The following is a 12,733-nucleotide window of genomic DNA, read 5'->3' as shown; positions in this document are numbered from 1 at the left end:
CGACGGACGAATAAGTATTATTTTGAATATATCAAGTAGAAGAGAACCGCTTTAACAGCTCGTAACATGAATGTCAATTGAGGACAAGAAGATTAGACATAGTAGTAAAAAATAAAATTGTATATAATAATAAGGAAGTTCATTAAGAAATTCACTCTCTCTCCTCACAAGCACTTTTTTCTTTTTAAGAAATCTCTGATGCAAGTGATCCGGATTGAGTTTGGGCTGGAGTAGATTGGGTTGGACAGACAACATAATGCTGGCCCGGCCCGTTTGTGGCCGCGAGTCCACGCGTCGCCGCCGTATTGGCCAGGCTACGTGTTCCGTCCCAACACTGTGTCTGTTCCCTTAAAAAAAAACGCGGTGTCTGTCAAGAGCTAGGACGGAACGGAAACCAGGGGAGGAAGACGAGAAGCCTGCGCAGGGAGCGCGAGACGGAGACCATGGTGCGGGCATGGGGGCGGACGGCGCTGCCTCCGCTCCTCATCCTCTGCCTTCTCCACCTGCAGTACTCCCCGCTGGTCTTCGCTCAAGGTGCGCTTCCCTTCCGACTTCCCACCATCACAAGTTAACCGTAGCATTGCGTAGAGTTGGATTGGATCTCCGAACATCCCGCAAGGGGAAGCCTTCCCCTCTTCACATTGATTTGATTGGTTGGATCTCGGAGCGAGCGAGACCCAGTGCTCTTACTAAATCTTCAGTTGCACCTTGTTCTGTCACCCTCATAATATGTTTTAGCAGCATCTCATCAGATCAAGGGAATATGCAATCTATCTCCTGACTTGTGCTACGCATTTGCGGATTTCATCTTGGCTCTTTCTGGATACTGTTAGGCCAGCCATTTCCAGTCTATACAGCCACAGCACAATTGGGTCCACCGCTTTCGATACTACTAGTCACTAATCAAATATCGTCTTCTTTTTCTGTAATTCCAGAAGGTCAAGAAAAGGAACCTGCTACTCTGTTCGCACGAGCATCGGAGATGATGAACCTGAGGAGGTATGATGGGGCACTTGGCCTGCTAAATGCTGTGTTGGAAGTTGACCCAAATCATTCTGAAGCTTACAGGCAGCGTGCATCAGTGCTCCGCCATAAGTGCAGGTGAATTTTGCTCGTGGACTGATTGGCAACCCATTGTTTTTTCTCGAGAATATCGGGGGCGCGAGGACTCCCACCTAATGCATTAATCGAAAAGATTGACCGAGAATTACAGAGTACCGCGGGGGTGGGGTGGGGGGTTGTTAAGCTAAAGTGCATGGTAGGATGCAGCATGCAAGCTCATCAGGGATGAGGTGAGGTTACAAGCCTCAAAACAGATTTGCAATCCATTGTTTTTGTGTGTCACGCTCCTACTTGAATACAATGCTAAACCAGTATACTTTCAACTTCTTCTGTTTTCAAACTTGCAAGTAGCTGATTTTTTCATTTTGGTTTGACCTCATAAACAAGAAAAAAAATGGACTTGATACCTATTAAATATAATGGGTATTCTAATCCTGGTTTTGCATCATTGCCTCAATATCTGAAAGAGGAGTCCCATATAATGAAATGGCAAGAGAACATGGCTACTAAAATACTTGTCATCCTGCACATGATATCTTGTTTTGCTGTTCCTTATTCCTTGCTTGTCTTATGTGCATTATGTTTTTTCAAGTCCAGATACAAGGAAGCTGAGATCGACTATAACAAATACCTGGAGTTAAATCCTGGGACTGCTACAGTGGAAAAGGAATTATCTCAGCTTCTGCAGGCTCAAAGTTCATTACAGTCTGCTTATGGCCAGTTTGATTCCGGAGACTTTTCAAAAGTCCTGGAATACATCAACAAAATTGTACTTGTTTTTTCTCCAGGTTGCTTGAAGGTGTGACCACGGACAAGCAAATTCCTTATAATCCTGTCTCCTTGAGCTGTAGTACTAAGGATTAAATTTGCAGGCAAAGCTTCTCAAGGCTAAAGCATTGTTAGCACAGAAAGACTACTCAAGTGTTATTTCAGAGACAGGATTTATTCTAAAGGAAGATGAAGACAACTTGGATGCACTGCTACTACGTGGTCAGGCTTATTATTACCTTGCTGATCATGATGTGGCCTCCAGGTATTTTGGAAAAAGAGTGTGCATTTGCTTTATACGCACCCAAATGCCCTCTAGACAATATCCAATAATACCTTTTTTTAGGCACTACCAGAAAGGGCTTCGTCTTGACCCAGAGCATTCAGATTTGAAGAAAGCATATTTCGGGTTGAAGAATCTTTTGAAGAAGTCTAAGAGTGTGAGTGTCATTTCTTCTTATCGGTCAATTTGGAAGGTACAAAATTGTAACAGCTAAATCAAATGGTGTCCATGCAGGCTGAAGATAATGCTGCCAAGGGTAAGCTACGTTTGTCTGCTGAGGACTACAAGAAAGCTCTAGCAATGGATCCTGACCATACTGCATATAATGTACATCTTTATCTCGGGTTATGTAAAACTCTGGTTATACTTGGGAGAGGTAAGGAGGCCATCAGCAGTTGTACTGAAGCACTCAACATAGACAGTGATCTTGTTGATGCGCTTATACAGGTAACACTGCCTGTCTGGAATCACATCGAACATCAATGTGAATGCAGAAGGCATGTCTAGCATTTCGAAGACCTTACCTTACAACTTTGACACTGGTTTCTAAAAAACTAGGATTTCATTGTGTTTAGGTACCCCGCCATTAAGATTGGAATCAATGCTATAAACCAGCTGGCACTTATAATAAATATTGCAATGGTTCCGCATGTCTAAGATCTTCAGTTTAATATGCACTGTTAGTGTGTTTGAGTGCATGGCTAGGTTACATGGACATTGTAAGATTTATCTGCTAATTTCATAATAATTGAGTTGTGTGTTTGCACAAACTTTTTTCTAGCATAACAATCTTATCGGTTTGTTCATTTCTTGGCATATCTGGTGATATTTTCATTCTTCTTACCACAGAGAGGTGAAGCTAAACTTCTCTCAGAAGATTGGGAAGGAGCGGTTCAGGATCTAAAAGAGGCCGCCCAGAAATCCCCACAGGTAAAATCGTATTTGGTCTGAAAATGCAGAATTTGGATGGTGTAGATGGCAACAGTTCTTGCATTTTATCCACCTAAGGTTTCCCTGACACTATCACTCCCAAAGCAATACCCAAGGGCCCAACCCACCCATCCCTCTCCTGCTGGGACCTTAAATTCACTGATATGGTATCTAGGGTTGCTGTGTAAGCTGTTCTCTGTGTCCAGTTTCTGTGGATCCTGCAGTAGAATCCATAGTGAAAAGGTATATGCAATTGTAATTTGCAACATAAGGTTGATGCTCTAGTTTTGTCAGGACACAGAAACATTCTGTATCTATGGCCATGTAAATTTGGTAGACCACAACGTTTAATTTTAGCTTATGTGTTAACTTACTATCTTTGACAACCAGGACATGGGCATCCGTGAAGCACTTATGAGAGCCGAAAAGCAGCTTAAGTTGAGCAAAAGAAAAGACTGGTACAAAATCCTTGGTATTTCAAAGACAGCATCAGCTGCTGAGATAAAGCGTGCCTACAAAAAGCTGGCCTTGCAGTGGCATCCAGATAAAAACGTGGATAACCGGGAGGAAGCAGAAAACATGTTCCGAGAAATTGCTGCTGCTTATGAGGTATGGTGATAGAAAAAGGACAGGAGCCTGTATTGTTCTGTGGAATGCTTCTTCTCTTTAGGAAAACAGAACACACTCCAAAACTTTATTAAATAACCCCAGTTCTCGCATACATGGCACTGGGTCAATCTATCGATATCAGTTCTCTGAATGATTCATTGGAATGAGTTGTGCGATTGACATGTTGCACACATGCTCACTCTGCATCTTCAGGTGCTTGGTGATGAAGACAAACGTGTGAGATATGACCGAGGAGAGGATGTCGACGAGATGAACATGGGAGGAGGCGGGGGTGGCTTCAATCCTTTCGGGGGAGGAGGCCAGCAATACACGTTTCATTTCGATGGTGGATTCCCGGGTGGTGGCTTCCCTGGAGGTGGAGGCTTTCAGTTCAACTTTGGATGATATTGCCATACCCATGTGGAATCGTCATAGGAATTCTTAGCGGCAGCTGATAACTATTCATAGGAAAGGAAGAATGCTGAGACCATTCCTATTACTGTACAAGTGTTTAAGGGCAGCTACGATTTTTCCTTGGCATTTTCTTCCTGCATTGAACCTCACTCTATCATACAACAGTTTGATTGGGAAAATGGAAATAATAAAGTACGACATCTTTTCTCTGTGTGAGATGTCCGTGCTGCCCTCCTCAAATTTCAGCCACGTGAAAGCAGTTCGGATGTGCCACGCAGTTTTAAAATTTAAGATCGAAATATTTATAAATCGCTGTGTTCGCTTGACTTGTTAGCCAACAATACTATTCTCTCATACTAAATCAGCACTAGCCACCAGCTAGTCAGCAGTATTGTTCTTATAATAAATCAGCCATCAGCCACAGCCAAGCGAACACAGCGAATACATTGAATGAGAGGCATTTGACACCACGACATTTTAATATAGTGGCAATGAGGGATTGAGCAAGGGCTAGCTAAGGCTGATCCACAGCGGCAGGCATTTGACACCACGACATTTTAATATAGTGGCAATGAGGGATTGAGCTAGGGCTAGCTAAGGCTGATCCACAGCGGCCGAGGCTCTCGGCGCAGAGGAATTGGCGGAGGAAGAGGTGTGGCGGCGGGGCTCACCGTCGGGCTCGTGGACGACGGCCCTTAGTGCAGGGGGTCAGGTGGAGCTGTGGTGTGCAGCGCTGCAACGGCGAGTGGAGCTGTGGCGTGCAGCGCTGCAACGGCGAGGTCGACGGATCGAGGCATGTGGAGCTCCGGCGGCCTGGCGGCGTCCTCGCGGAGCTCCCCTTCTTCTTCTCCCTCCTTCGCTTCTCCCCTCTTCAACGAATTTGGCGGTGGCGGAAGGTGGATACCCCAATTGGGCTAGGGTTTCGACTGGGAGCTGCAGGGCTTTATAGGCGACAGCTAGGGCACCGCGTGGAGTTCGGATGTCGAGGCAGCGGTGTGGATTATAGATGGAAACGGGTAAAATCCGCGCGGATATCAACTTCAAAAACCCGTACCCGCGTGCTAAAATTCATACTCGCACCCGTGCCCACAACCAGCAACAAGTAGGAAACGATACTCATACCCGCTATCCGCGGATACCCGCATACCCGCAGGAAAACCCGTATACCCGCAAGCTTTAGAAAATCAAGCACACAAACACATTTTAACAGCATTTGAATATTAATATATCAATGAATGCATCTCTATATCTTAGCACTAATAAATTGTAACCCGACAAGCAACATGTCAACAGTATTTCTTTGAGAAAACAAATAAGTCTAATCAAATAAATGAACTAGTCTCATACATAATACATCACAAAAGTCAACCTTTGCGGGTTTGTGGGTTTGCGGATTCGAATATCAATTTTACAAACCCGTTAGAAGATATCCGTTGGGTTTAGAGTTGTACCGTGCCCGTACCCGCGGGCACAAACTTAAACCCGTATCTGCGCCCATAGTGTTTGGTATCCGCAGGTACGCGCATATATTGTACCCGTTGCCATCCGTAGTGTGGATGGGACGGCTGCAAGGCGCAGGGGGGGGGGTACGTGGTGTCCTTTCGGGGCGTCTCCGGCCCGGATTGGGGTCATGGCGCAGGTGGTGGCCGACTGGTGTGTAGGCGGCAAGTGGTGGTGTCAGCGGGGGCAGGCGGAGCCGGCGCAAAGCGCGGCGTGCTCGGTGGGGAGCGGCACGGGGCGCGTGAGTGAGAGCGGGAGGAAGGGGCAAGCCGATAGGTGGGGCCCACCTGTCAGCGGCTCGAGTGAGCGAAGGGAGCGGGCGAGCGGGCTAAGGGACACGACGTTGTTGGGCCGGCTTGGGCTGGTCGGGGCGCTGCGCGCGCGCGTTAGCGGGCTGGGCTGATCGGAGGGTTAGCGGGATAGGCTAGGTGCGTTGGGTTAGGTAGGTTAGCGGGTTTCGGCCGGGTTAGGTTTAGAGTTTAGGCTAGTTTTTTGTATTTGATTTGAATGGTTTATTCAAATCAAATACCACCCAATTTCAAACAAAACTTGCCCAAATAAATTTAAACAAGGTAGAAGCATAAATCCAAATAACATTCAAATTGTTTTCACTCTAGCATTTAAATCCTTATATTTAATTTGATTTTATCTCTTCTAAAAGAAGGGTGAGTAGCATTATCCTTAAATTGACCTAATTATTTGCACTCCACACAATTTTTTTGAAAATTGACATTTTTGCGCATATAAACACTATATAAAATTATGGGGTGTTACATTGGCGGTGCCCCAATCGGACATGCACCGGCTGTCGCAACCTATCAATCACAGGTCCACTGGAGCTCCCTTCACCCTGGAACTGTGGCGGGCACGACATCAGGTAACATTGGATCCAAAACCCTCCATGATCCCATGAAGGAAACAGAGAATCTGACGCCGGCGTCGCCCATGGCATGGTAGCATAGACCTTCTGTGGAGGGAACAGAGCTGTCACATCAGCCCTGCGCTTGCTGGACTCCCCTCTAGGAGATGATGGTGCGCCTTGCCACAGAGGTGACCTTGGTTTCTTTTTTAGCGGCCGATTGTTTCGAATGGCCTTTGAGTACTTGTTCAGCTGCTGGCCAAAGCTAGGTTTCTGAATTGCAAGTCGCCCTTGCACCTGTGCTGATTAGTCTTCCTGGTACCCACTTTTGGACGCTTTGGCTTGAATGTCCAAGACTGGCCACCAGACCGGTCTGACCGGTGAACAGATTCGGTCCGACCGGTCGAACCGGTCCGACCGGTGGTGGCAACCATTCTGACTGATCTTTCCTGATGTAAGCATCTAGGCCCTCTAGGTATGTTTCGGTGATTAATGACAACTATTATTGTGACTAATGAGTTTGTGCAGCTTAGTGAATTATTATCGCTCATTTGGTCATATGTCAAAGAGGCCCCTAAATCTCATTGTTCAAAAAGGCGATCTCGGTATTCAACTCAAGCATGTAACAAGACTAAGGATCTTTCTAGTCCTAAGTGTCACAAGGTTGAGAAGGACACTTAGGTTAGTATAGGTTTTATAGTTTTGTAAAGATCGCACTATTAAGAGGGGTTAAGGCCAAGTAACTTGAGCATGGACATGGTCAGTCAAAAATGGATGCACACTATGGTCACTCAGGTTCTAAAGAAGTTCAAATAAATGGTTTTCAACTTATATCTCAAGAATATTTGGATTTCATTCAAGACTCAAATCAGAAAAGGCAAAAATCAGAAAAAGTCTATACACCGCTTTAACTGACGACTCCAATTTTCTATACGTCGGTTAAACACAGTTAGCAGAGTCTGGACAAGTATATACACTGGTTAAACCGATGATATTTGAAATAAACGTCGGTGCAGTTGTCCAGAACATTGGTTTTTCTAGGGTATTTCAAGTTATATACACCGGTTAAACCGACGATGTTTGAAAATTAACGTCGGTGCATTTGTCCAGTGAGTTGGTTTTTCCAGGGATTTCAGAAGTTATATTCACCGGTTAAACCGACGATGGATTTGAGTTAACGTCGGTGCAGTTGTCCAGAGAGTTAGTTTTTCAGTTGATCAGTGGACAACTACACTCACCGGTTAAACCGATGATACGTCGGTTAATCTGCCCAAGTTGTAACGGCTAGTTTTCTAAATGGGCAGTTTACATTCATCGGTTAAACTGACGTTGACTATTGGACTTTCGACTTAGCGATGTTCGATCTCGTTTTTCTCCATGATCCGAGCTCCAAATCAACTTTCGCCCAAAAGCAAAGTTGTAGATCTTCTTTTCCTCTACAACTTTTATTTTGGCAAATTTCATGTTCCCTTATCAAATTTTGAGTTTTAGGTGGTCAAAATCGGGTCAAACTCGAGTCCAATTCATTCAATGGGTGCACTGCTCCTCTCCTGTGCTCTCATACGCCGCCCGTACTACCGCTCTGCCGCCGGCGAACGACTCCACGCATCGGCAATCGCGCCCCGGCGCCGCTCTTCTCCTCACGGACACCCTGGAAGCTTCCCAGCCAGTCTCCTTTCCTCTTCCTTCGAGCTCGCGTGCACGACGAGCCGAGCAGAGCGAGCAGAGCTCGTCGCGCCAGCCGTTCCTCGCCGTCCCGCCGCGAAACCTTCGCGCCCGAGCTCCTTAGCTTCACCCCGAAGATCCACCACCCTCCTCGAGTTCGATTTGAGCCGCCCCCCGGCCGAATCGACCTCCTGAGCGCCGACCACCATCGCCATCCCTGTCGAACTCCGCCCTCTCCGTCGAGCCGCTCCTCCGGCCATCCTCCAATCGATTCAAGCTCGTGGTGAGCATTCCCGCAAGCTACTCCCACTCCCCGGCCTCTTTTCCCCTTGATTCCGCGACCTCCGGCGTCGAAACATCGCCGCGCCACCGCGTGCCACCGCCGGCGCACGCGCGCGGGGCCCCCCTGCGCGCGCTCGCGGGGCGCCGCCGCGAGCCGCACGGCCGCCTAGGTCCCCTGGCCGCCACCCGCCCCGCCGCGCCGCCGGTCCGACCTCACCGGCAGGGAAGCGCCGCTCGCCGCCGCCCTAGCCATGGCGCCACCGTGGGCTGCCTCGTGCGCGCCTCTGGGCCGCGCCACGCGTGCTCCGCCCGGCCGCCGCCCGTCCCGCACCCCCCACCCCGGCCGCGTCTCGGCCCAGCCGCGTCGCCGGCCGGCCGCCGCCGGTGGGGGCTGGTGCCGCGCCGCCGCAGGCCCGCTTGGCCACGCGGCCGCCCGTGCGGGCGAAGCAGAGGAGGGGGCGAGCTGGGCCGGCGCCCACTGGCAAGTGGGGCCCGGCTGTCAGCCCCCCCCTTTTTATTATTTCTCCTTATTTATTTTAAATGGCTGAAACCTTCCAAACATTATAGAAATTCACAAAAAAATGCGAAAAATGCCAAACAAATTTTGTTAGGTTTCTAAAATCAAAATATTCTGAGGAAAAATACTTGTGCCTGTGAATTGTCACTTTTGCCCCTGTTAATATTTTGTTTTGTGGTTGATCCAGTTTAATTATTACGACTTGTTCTGTTGCTCTAAAAATTATGAAAAATTTGCAGTGGCTTAATTCTTGCATGTGTAGTTCACTGAAAAAGTTTCAGGTGCATGGTCTATGTGCTAGTGTGTGGATCTATTGTTGTTTAATTTCTTTTCTAGGATTAAAATGAATACTCTCGATCGTCGATAAATGTTGGAAAATTTTGGGTGGCATGCTTTACTGCTTTCACGTTAAGCTGATTAATTTTATTGATAGATCATGTATGCAAGTTAGGTTTTTGCTTTTATATTGCCCTAGCTATGCTCTTTTCCTTATTAATGTTGTTAGTTAATTGTTTCATGCATGTGTAACTTCAGCAAAGCTAGTTTTTTGTTTCACTCCATGCTGCTCTAAGCAAGTTTAGTAGTTGTTGTTTTGAAGGAAACACTTCAGGCTAAAATGAGTTGAACTTCTGAACCACATAGCGTTTCATCGTTTTGAAATGCATCGCATCATAAGCACTCATGCATCGCACTGTGTCCTAACGGTTGCATGGCATATTTTTATTCGTGTAGACGCCGCGAACGAAGTCGCCTACGAGTTGATCGCTGAGCCGGTCCAGGAGCCACAAGCAGAAGAGCAGCAGGAGGACGCCGTTGAGCCCGCTCCAGAAGATCTCGTTAACCCCGCTGACCTGCAAGGCAAGCCCCGGAGCATAACCTCTATTTTCAGTATTCAACGTTATTAGTTAAGTATTTGTGCATTTATGTTCTAGGAGTTGTATGGAACCATAGTATGCATGTTTTCCCTAGGTACTGTGGCTCTATACTAGTATACAGGTGTCGATAGAAATGCTCTGCTAAATAGGATTTCGGTAGAAGTCGAGTGATTACTGTCACTCGCAAGTTTAAGGATCTTGATTCCTTAGCTATGGCTTTGAAATGCGCTGATCAGTAAAAAGAATTGGAGATCGGGCGGGAATGAGTTGGAGTATTGCTGTGGAATAGATGAGAAAATGAACTCCCGCCTGTGTCGATTGAGGACCGTACAGTTGTTGGCCCTGATGACCGAGTTTGAATCGCGACCTGCTATTCTGGGAGTGGGATGATGGCGGGTGTTGGATTGTATGTCGCCTCCGGGTTCTCTGGGAGTTCGCCGTGAGGGACCCTTCACCCGGGTTTTGGCAGGCGTGATTCAGATGTCGGGGTGACGATGAGAACAGTTGACGTGTGTGGCCCGACGGGGTTTTCACGTGTCGTGTGAGTTAGGTCCACCTTGCAAGGTTAAATCGGATCGATTCGCCGTCTCTCTCGGTTAAGAGAACCTTGGTCACCGCGTCACATCGTAGTAAGAAGTGGAATAAGCTTTGAAAGGTGAAGTCGGAATGTTGTATCTGTTGTTTTGAAGAATTAATCTGATCTACCATGTGTGCTCTAGATGCTTAGGCGAATTTAGTTAATACTTGATATACTAAATGGAGCTAAAATATTGAAAGTAAGGATTCATTCCTAGCAGCATTTCAGCAAAAGAACTCCAGAGCCAAAAAGCCTGGCATGTCTAGGTAATGGGCTAAGTATACCCAAAGTCGGGTAAGCCTTGTTGAGTATTAGTATACTCAGGGTTGTTGTTGTAACCCTTTTAGCAGGTTGCGTTCCCGCTGACCTGTGTTGTAAATTAATTTGAAGTTTTCTGTATGCTGCTATCACCTGTTCTCATCTTCGTACGGGTCTACTAGTGCAATTGTGATCCTGGAGTACAGTAGTTTAATCGGGATTTACCCGACAGCCTGTCAAATTACACCATTTTAAGTGCACAGTAACTTGATTAAGTATTAAAATGATGGTTAACGCACTTAAGCCGGTTTAATTTGGGCGGTTCTGCTACAGGCGCGCCCCGCCCCGCACCGCACGTACTGGGCCACATCTCCCACGGCCAGCGGAAGACCCGCGCGCACGACCAGCAACCCCGCGCCGTCCGCGAGCCGTCACAGAATATTCCTACAGAGATTCCTTACCGTCGAAGGAAACCAATTTCGAGGCCTTATTGATCAGGGGTTCGAAGCCTGGCCCATCGAGGATTTGACATGCGCCCCGGATCACCATAGTCAAGGACTGCACGGATGTGTCGTACAAGCTACCCTCGAACGTGGAGTTTGAGACATCCTACGCAGTGTTCAAGGCCAGTCGAGGGTGCCTAGCAGGGGGATCCCATCGAGGGAGAGCACCGAGCCCTCGGACACTATCGAATGGGTCCGAGCCCCGCCTAGCGAACCCTTGCGAGTGCTTATGTGATGTGTCCATGGACCACAAGCCGACCCTTACCGAATGGGGCACAGAAGTCCACTTGAACCACCCGATAACAGCTCACTAAAGCAGCCATAGCTCGCGGCCCAGGCATGGGTAGCATGGCGTGTTTCACCCCTCCTCCCTGTGGAAGGGCGACAAGGGTCGTAACAAAAGTCGGGGTCCCCTGAACGCCTTCACACAGGCCAGGGCTCGGGGGCTCCTCGCACACCGCGGCTCAGGCCGCACCCTCGAATGGATCGGCAACCGTCGATTGCGGAATTCCACGTGTTTAATCAACCTCCCGCGCTTAACTTGCGCCTGCCGAATTGCTCAATCAAATCACGGGCCGCTACACCAGCACGAAAAATACCGAGGCCAGCTGAAAGGAACGCCGAAGCCGGCTGAAAATGACACTGGGCAGTCACCCCAATCAAGCAACCATGCAGGGCGACATTTATAGCCCTTGGACGAGTGCAAGCACTCCTCCAAGGCCTCGGGGGCTACACCCACGGGTGTGCTGACGCGTCCCCATGGAGGAATCTCACACATTCGAGGAGCAAAACCCTCCGCAGACAAGCTCGAACGCCCTCATCAGCACAATGGCGACATCCCCAGCGGCTACACCATGGTGCTCGAAGCGACTATGATCTGCATAGACAACTCGGAGTGGCCTCCCCATTGCTTCTCCAACAACGAACCCCTATCTTGGAATAATCTTCTCCGACAACGCTCGCCGAAGCACCATCGCTCCCCCACCGGGCAACCCAAAATCCCCATGGTCGGCACCTGAGTCGCGCCTTCGAGGGATCAAGCCCCTGCAGGGCTGATGCTCATCCCTACAAAGGCTCGGGGGCTACTGTCGGGTACCATGATTAGGGGCACCCTAACCAGAGGACTAAATCACCCTTAAAACGCAAAACATACATTAGGCAATTTGGCCCACAAAGGCCTACAGCCTCCATCCGACCCAAAGGAAAGGAAAGGACTCAAAGAAGCCCAATCCGCGGCCCAAGAACACAGTGCGGCCCATTCGAACCACCTCGAACCCGCGGTGCGGATTCCGCCTCGCTCGAGGGCTCCCCGCCGAAATCCTCGGCAACGCCCCGCATCTCCGCCTCGCTCGAGGGTAGCGAGCCTACCCTCGAGCAAGCGGATCGACTCCGCCTCGCTCGAGGCCACCCCTCGACGGAAAAGACAAACGACCATCCGTTTGTCTATTGTTTGTAAATAACTAAGATTCAAATACGACTATTATAGATAGGTTACGTTTTCAGAAAAAATTTTGGTACTGATTTCATATTTTTTGGATCTAAAATGAATTAGTTTTGATTTTTTAATCTAATTAAAATATTTTTTATTAAATATACAAACCACCTTGGAAACCAACCAAATTTGTTCGGTT

The 12,733-nt window shown here is 48.2% G+C and overlaps 1 protein-coding gene across 3 annotated transcripts; it reads left to right on the top strand.

Moving 5' to 3' along the window:
• The first annotated feature begins 366 nt into the window (after positions 1–366).
• On the top strand, positions 367–4,282 carry LOC120673832 (dnaJ protein P58IPK homolog B). 3 transcript variants are annotated; one of them, XM_039954853.1, is made up of 9 exons: positions 367–534; positions 936–999; positions 1,660–1,861; positions 1,935–2,095; positions 2,177–2,270; positions 2,348–2,560; positions 2,963–3,043; positions 3,434–3,652; positions 3,866–4,282. In XM_039954853.1, exons 1-9 carry the CDS (start codon positions 444–446, stop codon positions 4,055–4,057), a joined length of 1,317 nt encoding a protein of 438 aa, XP_039810787.1. In that variant the 5' UTR covers positions 367–443; the 3' UTR covers positions 4,058–4,282. The 3 variants fall into 3 exon arrangements, with proteins under 3 accessions (XP_039810787.1, XP_039810786.1, XP_039810788.1); XM_039954852.1 differs by having other exon boundaries at positions 368–534; positions 936–1,101; XM_039954854.1 differs by lacking the exons at positions 367–534; positions 936–999 and adding an exon at positions 1,136–1,292.
• Positions 4,283–12,733: the final 8,451 nt, after the last annotated feature.

This window comes from Panicum virgatum, chromosome 5N, assembly GCF_016808335.1.
Source record: "Panicum virgatum strain AP13 chromosome 5N, P.virgatum_v5, whole genome shotgun sequence".
NCBI lineage: Eukaryota > Viridiplantae > Streptophyta > Magnoliopsida > Poales > Poaceae > Panicum > Panicum virgatum.
The sequence above is the reverse complement of the archived record's forward strand: the minus strand, read 5'-3'. Positions and strand labels throughout refer to the sequence as shown.